The following is a 13,441-nucleotide window of genomic DNA, read 5'->3' as shown; positions in this document are numbered from 1 at the left end:
CTTGTTATAATTTTTATTCAGGAGCGATTCGGCTCCGGTTTGTGAATCTCCAATTCTCAATGAATGATCATTGTCGTCAATTGACAGTGATATTCAGGAAGATACAGAGAACAAAAATGATCTCCAATCATTACTCATTATAAACTCATTCCATCCTATCTTAAATTCTTACTCTCCATGAGCTCAGTATTGTGCAATGTATACATTCCACTGCCTATTCTCTTTCCTATGTACAGAATGATTCTTAATTATATAATAATATTTCAGAAGATGTGAAAATGCTAGAAACCGAAACAAAAAAAATGTCAAACGTTTAGAGCGTTTAGATTTATTTTCGTATGCACCATCTTTTTCTTGAGCTCTATATTCATTATCTATAAAATACTGATATATAATTAAGAATCATCCTATATAAGTATATGTATAATTTAGGTTTTATTTACTTTTTTTTATAGAAGTTTACAATCTTTCTCTTTATTTTATATGCCATGAAGAAGAAGAAAAAGTAGCGTAAGTTAAAGCGTACAATCATGTGGCGCATTTTTTCATACTTTTGTATATACACTCATACGAGACAAAGAGAAAAAAAAGAACTGTGACAAAATACATAATTTATATACCCCTCAGTATTTCGGGGTAGAGTTCATTTTTTTCCAACCTCTCTTCCAACCACGCACAATTGTACGTTGACAATATCACTCCACACAATTTGCAGCAATTCATTGATTTAAAAATTATCTTTATTTTCTCGTTGAAAATATAAATAAATTACAAAATATATATAGTCAGTATGGTATGTGTGGATTGATATATTCGGAAGAATGTTTTATGTAAAATCGATATATGTATATGTATATAAATATCGCGATTCGATCACCGATCACGTTCAGATAAATTCAATCTGTCGAGAAGCTTCTTGCTGGACGTTTTCGGTGTTCAAGGGCGATTATTACGCACTTTCCTTTCTATTTCTCTACGAAGGTACGTATATACGCGGGTTGGATACGATTCGTTTCGTATTACGTTTGGGAGTTCGATGTGATTTCGGGCTGTTTACGGTTTGATTCGGCTTATACAATAGTTTGTTATCAGCTACGTGCAGAGAGTGTTGTACAAAAGTCAGAAATCTCGATGATGACAGATGTAAGACTGTCTCTCCGCGTTCCACACTCGTTTAGACACGACAACGACAACGATGACGACGATGATATTCTTATGCTTATCTTAAGTTACTACCTAAGAGAATTTACCCGACGACTCGAGGGATAAATCGAGTACAGGATTCGCGCCTGACCATAATGGCACATACAAATCACTAAATACTAACCGCTAGAGACTAGGGAGATATCGTCACTACACGGTGCTCTCCGTATCAGATGCCACGGAAAGCGTCTGCATCTTCGGAACGGAATAATTCTCCGAGTGCCCGTGGCTCTGTGTTCTGTTGGATACTCTCTCCAGGGTGGAAGGAGCTGACGGAGTGTCTTGATGAGCCTTGGGAGGAATCGGTGGAGGACTCACCTATAAAAAAAAATTAATCAAATCATTGCTATCAGTTTATTTTATGAACATAAATATCTGTTGGCATTATTTAAATATTTAATCTGTTATAAAATGGAAACATATGAAACAAAAGAAAATTAATTAGAAATATTTCAATTTTAGCAATCTGTTCATTCAGGGAGATGTTATATATATGTAACTGTATATTTTAGTAAATATTTCCAATTATATTCCTCACTTCTTGATTAGGAAGAGAATGTGAGCCCTGGAATGTACCACTGGCGAAGCTGCCAGTAGAGACATTGAGTGCGCTTATCACAGACGGTGGTGAAATGTTCATGATGTCGTTGCACCGGGAGCGCGGCTCGAAGTCTTCATAGCCTAGATTATTTAGATTCGTCAGATGTGATTGAAAATCTAGCAGACTAGCCGTAGAAATGCCGCTGTCGCGCAGATCATTCGGTTCGCTTCTTGGTTCCATGATTTCGGAGTCGTCATCCGTGCTCCACTCTGTATTTGTGCGTTTGTGCGTTAAACCGCGTTTCGGCGGTGCCGGCGGTACTACTGTATTCGTGTTCGAATCTCTTTTGTCTAGCACTAAAACAGGAAGCACAAAACGTGATATATTTTCATGAAAAATTTATTTCCAACGTTATATTAAATTTTATTACAAATCATAAAGAAAAAGAGAAATTAACTTACTGCAACCCCTGGGTGGTAGCGGAGGAGCGGGTTCGGGTCCAGGTTCGCTCCACGAGCTTCTGAGGCCACTTTGATCCACGCCGTCAGTAGGAGTAGGCAAGGAATGCCTCAATGGTAGTTTTGGACTCAGCGGCTTGCTGAGAGATCTCTGATGCGTGGGTCTAGGCGGAGTTGTACCATAACCAACGGAACGCGGCCGTACTTCTCGTTGTGGAATAGGCGGTGGTATACCGTCCACTTTCGTGTAAAACCCTTCGTCCTCGGGAAGACCATCGCTGTCAGCATGCGACAATCTAGAGCCGGCGGTTTCTAAAGTGGCTGGACGCTGTTTGTCGTTGACCGGCAAAGGTGGTAGAGGCGAACTAAAAAAGCAAAGATGCAATTAAAATATTTAACCCTGTAATGAAACTAACTCGGAAGTTTTACAGTTTGAATATATAAGGCAATGAAACAAAAATATATAGAATATAATTACTTCACGATGCTATCTTGATGAATGGTTCTCTGTCTGGCCAGTGGACCGAGGCCTTGCTTGAGCTGTGTGAATCTCTCAATTAGTCTTTTATGCAACGGTTGAACTCCAGTGGGTGCAATCTGACCGTGCAACACCAGGCCGGATTCTAACACACTCATCTGATCCAATATCAATCCCTTTAATCGATTAACATGCGGCACCATTTCGGGATTCTGTCGGGCAAATTCAGGCGTGAGAAAGGCCTCCTGATATTTAGTGATACCGCCCATTACGTTAGCGTCGATGATACCCTGCAGCCGCATGCTGAATGGATTGATATTTCTATGTGGCTCCGCAGTGTACTGTGCAACTAATCGCCTCAATTCTCTTTCCACGCTCTGCATAGTCTCACAGGCATATTGTACTGGTGCCAACAATTCCGACCGCTTCTCGATCACCTCGAACCATCTGAGGATCCCTGGCAATTTAGCTTCTGTCATCAACATCGTCCTCTCGATCCACAACGATTTGAATTCGTTTTCGCGATCCACTGGACCACGATGCAGCGGTCGATCGAATGTGAACTTGCGAACATCATTCACCAAATAGAATGCGACTACGCGTTCCGGAACTTCGACACCACTGCAAGCCAAGCTACCCTCTTCAGGAATTGGCTTCACATTACAAATTTGAATATCTGCAAAAATGCGGTATACAATTGTTAGATAAAATATATTCATTAATAATAAATTATTGATTTCCAAATTATTGGGATTGACTCTCTCTTTTAATTTAAAAAAATTAATAAATCTAATCTCACTTACATTGACCCTCAGACGTAAGGATACTCTCATCAGGCGGGGAATTCTTCATTAAAATTTGTGCGCATGGAAACTCGGTTTGCAATCGTTGTGTGAACGCTCCTATTCGTTCATATTCCAGACCACGATAAATAAATAACTTGTTCTACAATGAAAGACACGAATAACATTTTCGAAGCGCCTATTTCACAAAAAATAAAATGATGCTAAAATCCGAATCAAACTTTGATAAAATATTTTTGATAGAATAAAATTCTAACATTTAAATTATTTTATACATTGAGAATATCTTTAAAAATCGCTTTGGATCAAACTTACTCTGACAAACAGCGGAAAACTGAGACCATAAAATCCAACACGGAAGTATTCCGGTTCCGGGCGTAGTTGCGTCAGAATGTTATCTAGGAACTTAGCCTGTAGCTTCAACACGTGACTAAGTTTGGCGTAGTCGTATAGTCTAGTCTCGTACAGGATCGCCAGCTCCTTGCACAAAGGTATACCCTTTTCCCAGCATTTGCCACGGTCGAGATAATGAATGATTTTATGATAGAGTAACTCTTTGCGCTGCCATTCTGGTTGCTGGGGATGAGCGTGATCGGATGGCAGAATAGTCGAGCCCCAACCCAGCTGATCGGCATATAACTTCATCGTAAATCCCGCTTCCGTATAATTTTCAGCGGCCAAATGTAGATCATGCAGCTTGTAAATGTAGCGCAGGTACATCTCCTTCCGATTGAACTCATTCTTGTAGAAGTTCTGCAAGAACATCAAAAGTATCCCCATGTTACACTCTGAGAGCTTTTCACTTCTAGTGATTGTTGATTTAATAAGGAACGAGAGACAGGCACAATGATAAAATTTCCATCGGAGAGCGCGAACACGAGTGCTAAATGTCAAGCATAGAGTGACCAAGCACACCAAATATATAGTATATCCACTGAGTATATACAGTCCTCGTGTGTCGCACAGTTTAGTTAATTAACGTGCTAAGTCATAAGTAATTTGTACATATATTGCACCTTCGCACTATAGATTCCTTGGTTTAGCCGCAGTATATTATTTTTACTAATAAGTAATAACTAATCAAATCTTATTGGATTTATTGTATCGATAATCTTTCTTTAACACCTTACCAATAAATTCACGGTGCACGACATGCGCTTGTCGCGATTCTCGTCACCCTGAATGACGCTTCTATAATCGAGAAGTCTTTCCAATAAACGCGTAACGGATGTTATAAAAGCTGTGCCACTATCTTTCCACGTGGGATCCTCGGATTGCACTCTGTCCAGTAATCTGTAATCACAAATGTAGGAAGTTAAACATATATTGAAACTAAAAAAATTACATTCAATTTAAAATATTGCACTTACACAGCGCTAAGATGTTCCCTGAAGCGGCATGAAATTGTAAATGCGATAAGTGTCACGTAATATTTTTATGAAACTAACACAAACGAAAAAATACTACATAGTTGACATCTGTTTGTACAATATAAAAATGTGATGGCAAAAGTGAAAAATTGCACAATATTAGAAATATATAATTTAAAATGTTTTAGAAAGTAATATAGCAAAGAGTAATTTTTATTTCCATAGAAAATTAATATTTCTTCTTGAAACCTCTGTGTTTTTGGATGCTTTAATTAAAAATATAAGATCTTGAGACTTAAAATATAAAAAATAAACTTACATAGTGTTAAACAATTGCCTATATTCATCATCGCCCTTGTTTTCGCTGATAAGAATGTCCAGCTTGTCGATCAGTTCAGACTCCACGGACTTGAAGCTTCCGCGAGCTCGCTGCTCGCACTCCATCATATCGAAAAAGATATGTAGAGTTGCTTTGCGAAGTTCGCTTTCCGGCACCAAAGTAACCTCAAGGAAAGGTCCTACCATGCCTGGTATGAATTCGAGCTTACGTTCGCCCAAGTGCGACCACATAGACAGTATCTGAAAACCCATGAGTACTCTCATGTCGCCGTACTTCTCTACGATCTTTTCCCGCTTGACTTCGGAGAATTGTTCGAGCTGGAGCGATGGCTGAGTGAGGTAAGCCACCGCAAGATTGAAGTATGTGGACCATAGTTGCGAGTCAAAGCTGCCATGAAGAAAACGGAAAGCGAGTGGCTGCGCGAGTTCCTGCAGTGACCTCAGAATAACGTTGTTGGCTTGCATTCTGATGACCAGCCAGTCCGGCGGAAATACCTCCTGACGTACAAGATCCCGCAGGACCAGGAATACCCGTAGCAAAAAGTCCTTGAGTGGTTTTCGATCGCCGGCGTGCGTCAACTCTTCCCAAAGTCGCGCATAATGATACTCATCGAGCAGTTGAAGCAATCCAATAAGACAGCCAACGAGACAGCCGAGGACGGGTCCATTGGCATTTATCACGATCAATATCGTCTGTATGAGCACATCGAGCACCGACAGACAGAGCGTTTCAACGTCGTGGTGTATGCAATTGTTGACCTTATTCGTGTCCCTGCCACGCTTATGCAAAAAGCTGAGTATTTCACCCAAGATATCAGTACAGGATCGTAATTCCTCCCTACGTGCTAGATGAATGCGTAAATGCCGACATATAGTAACAAGCAACATGTTTCGACTCTCGTCGTCCTTGCGGAACAAGCTAGATGCAGTAAGATTTTTAATAGCAACTAACTTGGCCTGCGTGAGCTGCAAAGGTGGCTCCCGCGGCACCGAATCTAGCATTGAGCAGGTAAGTTTGGCTACATCGAGGACTGGCAGCACCGCTACTAGCTGCTCGAACACCGCCGCAATCGACAACAGTAGTGCGATTTGCGATAGTAGCACCATTTCATAGGGAATACCTAACATCTTGTTGAGAGCTGCGAATACGCAATATAGATCGCGCTTGAAACTATCCTCGTATTGACCGGCAGTCGCGACAGCAAACAGCAGCCGGCTTTGGATGATAAATTTGAAAATATATTCGAGAGAACGGAAGCACTTCATGATCGGTTCCTGCTTTTCTGCAGCGGTTACCCAATCGGCACAATGTTGTACGCTGCTAAGAAGACCTTTATACACCAAAGCCGCGGCGAAATGGTCTGATATATAAGCATCCATCACTGGCTTGAAATGTTCAAACTTGGAGTCCTCCAACAAGCTGAAGATAGACACGAGTACTTGGAACACTAGGCCGGAGTGCGCTGTGGAATTACCGTCCTCAGTGTGAAACATGGCGAAGAGCGCATCAAGGATATCTTGAAGGAACTTGACTAGTTCTTCGCCATCGAGTCGAAGAACGCGGCCGAGAGCCTCGGATATTCGCTCAGGGTGAGCTTTCCATTGCAGTAAACTAAGTAAATCAACGTTTTGCGTTAACTTGGTACTGCAGAGTAAGGTATGTACGAATACAGTCTCTTTGGGCGATCTAGTAAAAGCTGGTGGACCTGAAAGATAACAAGAAAATAATTATAAATATAAGTATCTACATATGATGTCTCTAATTTTAATACTATTTATTAGAAATACTTTACGTTAACACTTATTAACATAATTTTAGGCATTGTTCACCTAGATAATATAATAGATATTATATTCATTTTTATAGAATTATATTAATTCTTTATTTTCACGTAAATTTAATTGAAACATTATCCAAAGAAGATTTTATTTTACAAGGAAATTTAATTTACCTGAGGCGCACGGCTCTCTCGTGCTACTTGGCAACGACAGGTAACTCAAGGAATCCAATTTCGTACGCTCCTCGCATTTGTAAATATATAATTCGTGAGGACCATCCTGAAGAGTAGCACCTCCGGGCTCCATCAGTCGTACGAACGCGAAGGCGAAAAATTTTTTGTCATTCTTCTCACGTGCTGCAATATACAGGAAATTTCTTATTGGAAAAGGTAAATGAAAACTGTAGAGAATAGATGGAAGATAAACGAAGAATGTTTAAGCTAAGGTAGAAGACCAATATCTATTGAGACTCACTGGAGCAATGTCGAAACTCGAAACGCACGTGGCTTCCATAGAACTTGTCGATGGGTATCGCCAGTCTCACAGTTTCTGCCCACGATGGGCTGTTGTGATGATATATGACCAAACTCTGATATTCAGAACTACCGTCCATTCCCGCGGCCCCAAACAGGCATTCTTCCAAGGGTTGGCCGTCCACGTCTAGGACTAGGATTGTCACCTAATTTTATTGCAACAAACATATTAAAATATTCAGTTTCATTGCTGTAAAAAATTTATTTTTTACATAAGATGGTAAATTTTAATAATATTTCAATTAAACTTATATAACACACAATTGTACATTTTTTTATATCATATCAGAAATTAGTTCTATATTCCGTGAAAATACTCACAGCTTGTTATTTTATACAACAGGTAAATATTAGATAAGAGAAATAATTCTTTAAAAATTTTATCTTACCTCGATATTCTTGCCGGTAGACTTTCCGCCACGTTCGAATTCACCCCGTTCCAGCTTCAAATATAGGTCGTTACGCACATCGCCCGGCATAATAACATCCGAGAAACCGAGCTTCTTCGTGAGGCAAATATTTTTGAATAACAACGGATTCTCCTCCCGCACCTGAGAGAGCTCGCCATGCAGAATACGAAGAGATACAACTATTCCATAATTGGGTTGTCCAGGTAAAGGGGAGCATTTGTTGTTACGTATGATTTGTTCGTGCAGCTGATGAAATTCCTTCTCTTCCCCTTGATACACCTGCAGATAAATAGAAATCCTTCCAATTAAATCTGTTTCGTTCATGTTCTTCTTGAATATTATAAAAGAATAAAAAGAACTAAATAATAAGAATCTTATTTTAGACCGTACCATGTGAGAACACAATCAATACTAGAAATTAAAAATGCCTGGTCGAAGCTAGATCTTTGATGCTTTAAATAATTCAATGTGAATTAAATATATATAACATATATATGTACTTGCATATATACCATATTTGTAGTCTTTCAAACTGCGCGCCGAATTGGTTTTCCGGACTTATAAACGCAATTAAACTACTGGAATAATATCACGAATTAAATTAAATTGAAAAGCAATTCTTAATAATTTTTGATGCACAATCGGGCATCATATTAGCAAGATGTTAAAGTGTTGAAAAACTGTAAAATAATTCCAGTATGATCCAATTAATTTTTTCGATAAAGTATGCTAATGGAATTCGGGATCTAAAAAATTACGTTAAATCGGGATTAAAGTAATATTTACACGATACATAAGTTAATACGTTTAATTATTATAATTCATATATATATTTAATTAATTAATATTCTTTATCCGTTTACTTTGAAAGTCATCTCGAGTTCCTCTGCGTGATCTTGAGCGGCTTCCGCCAGAGAAAGAACCGCCACCCCATGAGGCCGCCTGTAAGTCGCAGTTCCAGTCTTATTTTTGCCGGAATCGGAGTATAACATCCGGCCACAACGCATCACATGGGCTACCATATAAAGATCGCGGCTCAAGTCGGAATTGCCCAGATCTGTGAAGATGGTGCAATTGCTGTGCATCTTCTCCACATAATTCGAGAAACCCTCCTTGCTGATGCGCACTAGGAAGCGCTCACTCAGGTACTGCTGTCGTTTGGCATCGAACAGAGAGAAGTAAATCTCGGTATCCTCGCCTACCGAATGGCCAAAGTCTCTCATGCAGAAGTACAAGTGGTGTGTAAGGACTTTTCTGTGCTCCTTGCGACGCAGGGTGCCGCGGGCGGATGCACCCTGAGAATTTTCGGCACTTTGCACATGCTGCAACCCCCCGCGAAAAAAAATCAGAATTAATGCCACGCAAACAATATTATTCATTAAATTTATTTATAGTAAATTGATTCAACTCTTCTTAAGTCCATACTCTGTAACTACAATGTCGGTGTCGTAATTTTTATCTGTCACAGCTATCGATGTGACAGATAAAAATTAGGGGACGTTAACTAAAAATATACGAAATTATATTTAATTAATTTTTTAGTTTATTTATTTTAGTTCGCACTAATAAAAATTTAATAAATATAATCTTGATATTATATTAAAAATTATTAAATTACGTTATGCTTCGTGATAGGAGATCGCCTAATATTAAAAAAATTTAAGTTCGTCAATAAATTGTCAATCATGATTATACTTGTATTTACGAGAATCCGATTTATTGAACAGAAATAACTGTATCGCACCGCACGTAGCGAAATTGAACGATGCTGCCTTCATGGTCAGCATTCTAATGAAGTTCATATTTCATCGTTATTGCGCATTGCATTTGATCCTTTCTTTTTTCCATTCTGACTCGTTATACCATATTCGCAAGCTGTATGATCAATTCGATAAGGATGTACTATTTTATTCGTAATTACCACATGATATAATTCCACGACAGACATGGTATCGGGCTCTACCATGTGAGCACCTTGACGTGGTACCAGGTCCAAGCCGAGCTTTCTGAAATATAATAAAAATGAATCGTGATAACAAGTAGAACTAAATATTATTTCTAAAAAAAATCCAATAAAACATTTTACTATCAATTACAATTATTTATAACGTGTTGTATGGATCTTAATTTTAATATGAAACTCTCTGCTGAATTTTTTTTTCACGTAATCGCGTTCTTAAAGAACAGTACTTCCAAGAGTTATTTATTCATGCTGTGTTGTATATAAAATATAATTAAAATTCATTGATGCTCTACGCATAAATATAACAACGCGATTCTTACTTCCAAGTACGTAAAAATACGTCACGATGGAGGAATATTTTTAATTTATGCCATTAACCGATAGTCTGTGTTATCTAAAAAAAGAATTATTCAACCTTGCAATAAAGAGTCTTACATAACATCTATCGATAAAAATTTCTCGTTAGTTATTTCCATATCAAAGGAAGACACACTTCGGTACGCGAGGGAATACCTCAGGGTCGGATTTACATATTCATTAAACAACTAAGTAAGTTATATCTCAGAAACTAATTAAAACAAAACATTAACGACGATTCAATAACAATCTCTCAATAATTTTTTGTTTAATAAAGTAGAGAAGGCCTCTCTTGTAGTTCAAAGGCACTAAAATCCACCCTCTGTATTTTTAATCGTCCCCTCAAGACGGGGGCGTTGACGAATGAAATTCGTTGGGTGCAGGTACGATGACGGAGAAATAGGTACGGGGGGGAGGGAGGAAGGGGGCGCATGAGATACGGGATTATTACACGTCGCTGATTAAGGCGTACGTTGCATCACACTTTGGGAGGTTCGCTTTCAAAGTGGGGCCCCGGAGAGAGAAGCGGCTACTTAACTTCTCCGTGACCCCGACGCAGGGGCCGAACCGGGCCGGGCTGGGCCCGCATGCCATAGGGCCGACGTGTTCTACCGTCGCCCCACAGGAATGCAGATACATGCCGGATACCCGAGTCGTTTTTTGTGTGCGTACACGTATGCAGGGATAGGAATCTGTAGGAAGCCGCAAGGTTTATGTTTATCGGGAAAGAAACGGGGTCTTGCACCTAATTCTTGAGAAGTTGGTAATCCTCGGAGAGTTTTTCTACAGAAACTTAATAATTATAACATTGTAAAGCGTAGTAATCTGTTTAAAATACTAACATGAGATAAGATAAAAAGATAAGAATTATAGAACAAAAGGAATAATGAGAGAATCAAGAGTAATGGATTTATAAACTCACAATTAAAAATTAATGAAGATATACATACGAATAAATTATTCAGTCTGATATGCAAAATATTAATTTAGAAACATTATTCTTGTCATTATATTACAGTAACAGCTAAAACCATCAATATAATTAATATTTCGAAAATTTCAATAAAATGGAGCTTTATCTTGATAAGCTCATAAATTTATCATTAACATTATTATCACGATAATTAATTTCACAATTAATTAGTCGGCTTCATAATTTCAACAAACCAAAATTTTATTTTCTCTTGCAAAAACAACTTATCGCATCGACACATTTAATTGCGATTGGATACTGCGTACTGTTATTATCTATATGACCGTATCATTAACGTTTAACGTAATAAATTTTATGATTAGTTACACATCTATAACGATACAGCAAAAGTCACGTCTGAGATTTCGTATAATACTATCAAACGTCCTAAGTTCCGTCATAATAAACTTTTGTTATCATCAAATTTTACTTATTGTTCAATATTTATTATTTACGCAAACAAAATTTGCCGACATAACGAAATTTTGTATTCAAATATAAATCACATTCAAATCTTTATTGCGTCATTTCGTCTATGCAATATTTCTGTCATATTTTCATGTACAGAGCAAACTCCATTTCTATCTCTGCGAATAGGAGAACACGATTCAGAGAGATATAATTGAGCGCTAACTTAGGTTTAGTACTTCAAATGTTACATTCAAATGATCTTCGCAATCGGGCTTTAATCGTGCAGCGAGAGAAGCATGATAATTATTCGCCGGTTGTTTTCATAGCTTCGCCGATTATTATTAATCGCTAAAATCGAGCGATATGGGAGGCTGCAAGTACTGCGCCGGCGGTAAAACAGTCCTTTCATAAATCTAATCTGACAGACCTGTAATATCCATTTCTACCAATGTAGATTAACTTTAATCTCGATTTAACTTATTTACATTTTATCTCCTCCTAGTTCTAAGAATTAGAAAAAGATGAAGAACGAACTAAACTAAGATTAAGTTAATCTACATTGATAGAAATAGCCTAAGCTTCTCTTGAAGAATGTTTCACTCAACCGCAGTAACGTAACTATTACATTAATCCAAGAGATAGGAATAACGAGAAAATTATTACTTCAATCCACGTTGCTTACGAGCTCGTACTTCTGCTCGCGTTCTGTTCGCAGTCTACGTTGCTTAATTTTTCGCTCACCGATCATATAATAAGTTTTATTCGTATTTAATTTGATATTCTCTCTTTTCTCATAATAATATACATTAATTGAAAAATTTTCATAAATTGCTCAAAAATTATTTGGACAGTATTCAGTGTAAAAATTTTATAAATTTAATATGATTGCTACAACTTCAATGAAATTCGCACAAAATAATAAATACAGAGAATAAAAAGAAAGATCGAAAGAAAGTATAAAATCAGTGCTTCGAAAATCACAGAGAAGAGAATAGCTGTGATTTCCAAATTTAAATAGAAGATAACTGAGAGTACGATGTGAAATGTTCTTATTGTATATAATAAATCGACCCGCAATTTAACGAAATTCCACCTTACTAAACGTCCACAAATGTCTGGGCTTAGACAAGAACCGTAAAAAAAAAGCAATTGACAACGAGATTCGTTTTCATAGAGAGAGAAAGAGAACTTTGAGCTGCCTTTCACGAACTCGATGTTAGAGCAAGATTAAATTAAGTGGTAGGTTCGAGAGAGTTGAGAAGAGAGCGCGGCTCTGTGGTACGCTCGCTCGTTTTATCTTTTCCTTTTTTGCGGCCCAAGCTCTCTCGGACTTGAGAGTTTCCCACCCTTCAGACGGCTACGTCACTGATCGCAATGATTCAGTCAGCGGATTCTGCACCCTCGCCACTACCGAGTCGGTCTGCTAGGAACGTACCAGATTCCTGCTACCGCGTATGCAAATCGACTAACGATCTAAAGTATTTAGATTCTAATAAATCATTTGTCTAATTAGATTCAATAGCAAAACTCAAGAGTTGTCTCTCTCTATAAAGATATTTTTAATAATCCAAAAAACAGAAGATATCATATATAAAAATCTGCAAAGCATAATAAAAATTTTGCACAAAACAATTATTATTGTGAGTGATATTACTATTCTGTTTTGGTAATAGTAATATGTTTTTAAATAAAAATAACTCTTCTTTTTTCATCGCAATTTATTGTTGACCAATATAATGAATATATTCCATTAGTGAGATATTTTCAGGCACAATCTTTTACTTTCGAGATGTCGAGACATGAACAGAATGCAAATCGACGCT

At 37.8% G+C, this 13,441-nt stretch overlaps 1 protein-coding gene across 2 annotated transcripts in view; it reads right to left on the bottom strand.

The window, feature by feature from the left end:
* Positions 1-445: 445 nt before the first annotated feature.
* Positions 446-13,441, bottom strand: part of spg (dedicator of cytokinesis spg) — a 51,429-nt gene continuing 38,433 nt past the window's right edge. Inside the window, exons 5-18 of one of the 2 annotated variants that reach the window (XM_018446194.1) lie at positions 9,836-9,920; positions 8,778-9,236; positions 7,894-8,193; positions 7,446-7,650; positions 7,145-7,327; positions 5,173-6,898; positions 4,854-4,871; positions 4,614-4,776; positions 3,799-4,236; positions 3,484-3,625; positions 2,681-3,356; positions 2,206-2,567; positions 1,742-2,100; positions 446-1,521 (exon numbers count right to left, since the gene is read on the bottom strand). In XM_018446194.1, coding sequence (XP_018301696.1) covers positions 1,354-1,521; positions 1,742-2,100; positions 2,206-2,567; positions 2,681-3,356; positions 3,484-3,625; positions 3,799-4,236; positions 4,614-4,776; positions 4,854-4,871; positions 5,173-6,898; positions 7,145-7,327; positions 7,446-7,650; positions 7,894-8,193; positions 8,778-9,236; positions 9,836-9,920 — 5,284 coding nt within the window. In that variant the 3' untranslated portion in view covers positions 446-1,353. The remainder of the gene's footprint in view (positions 1,522-1,741; positions 2,101-2,205; positions 2,568-2,680; positions 3,357-3,483; positions 3,626-3,798; positions 4,237-4,613; positions 4,777-4,853; positions 4,872-5,172; positions 6,899-7,144; positions 7,328-7,445; positions 7,651-7,893; positions 8,194-8,777; positions 9,237-9,835; positions 9,921-13,441) is intronic. The other variant, XM_018446195.1, reaches the window with a different exon arrangement.

Source organism: Mycetomoellerius zeteki, unplaced genomic scaffold (assembly GCF_001594055.1).
Source record: "Mycetomoellerius zeteki isolate Tzet28-1 unplaced genomic scaffold, Tzet1.0 scaffold174, whole genome shotgun sequence".
NCBI lineage: Eukaryota > Metazoa > Arthropoda > Insecta > Hymenoptera > Formicidae > Mycetomoellerius > Mycetomoellerius zeteki.
The sequence above is the reverse complement of the archived record's forward strand: the minus strand, read 5'-3'. Positions and strand labels throughout refer to the sequence as shown.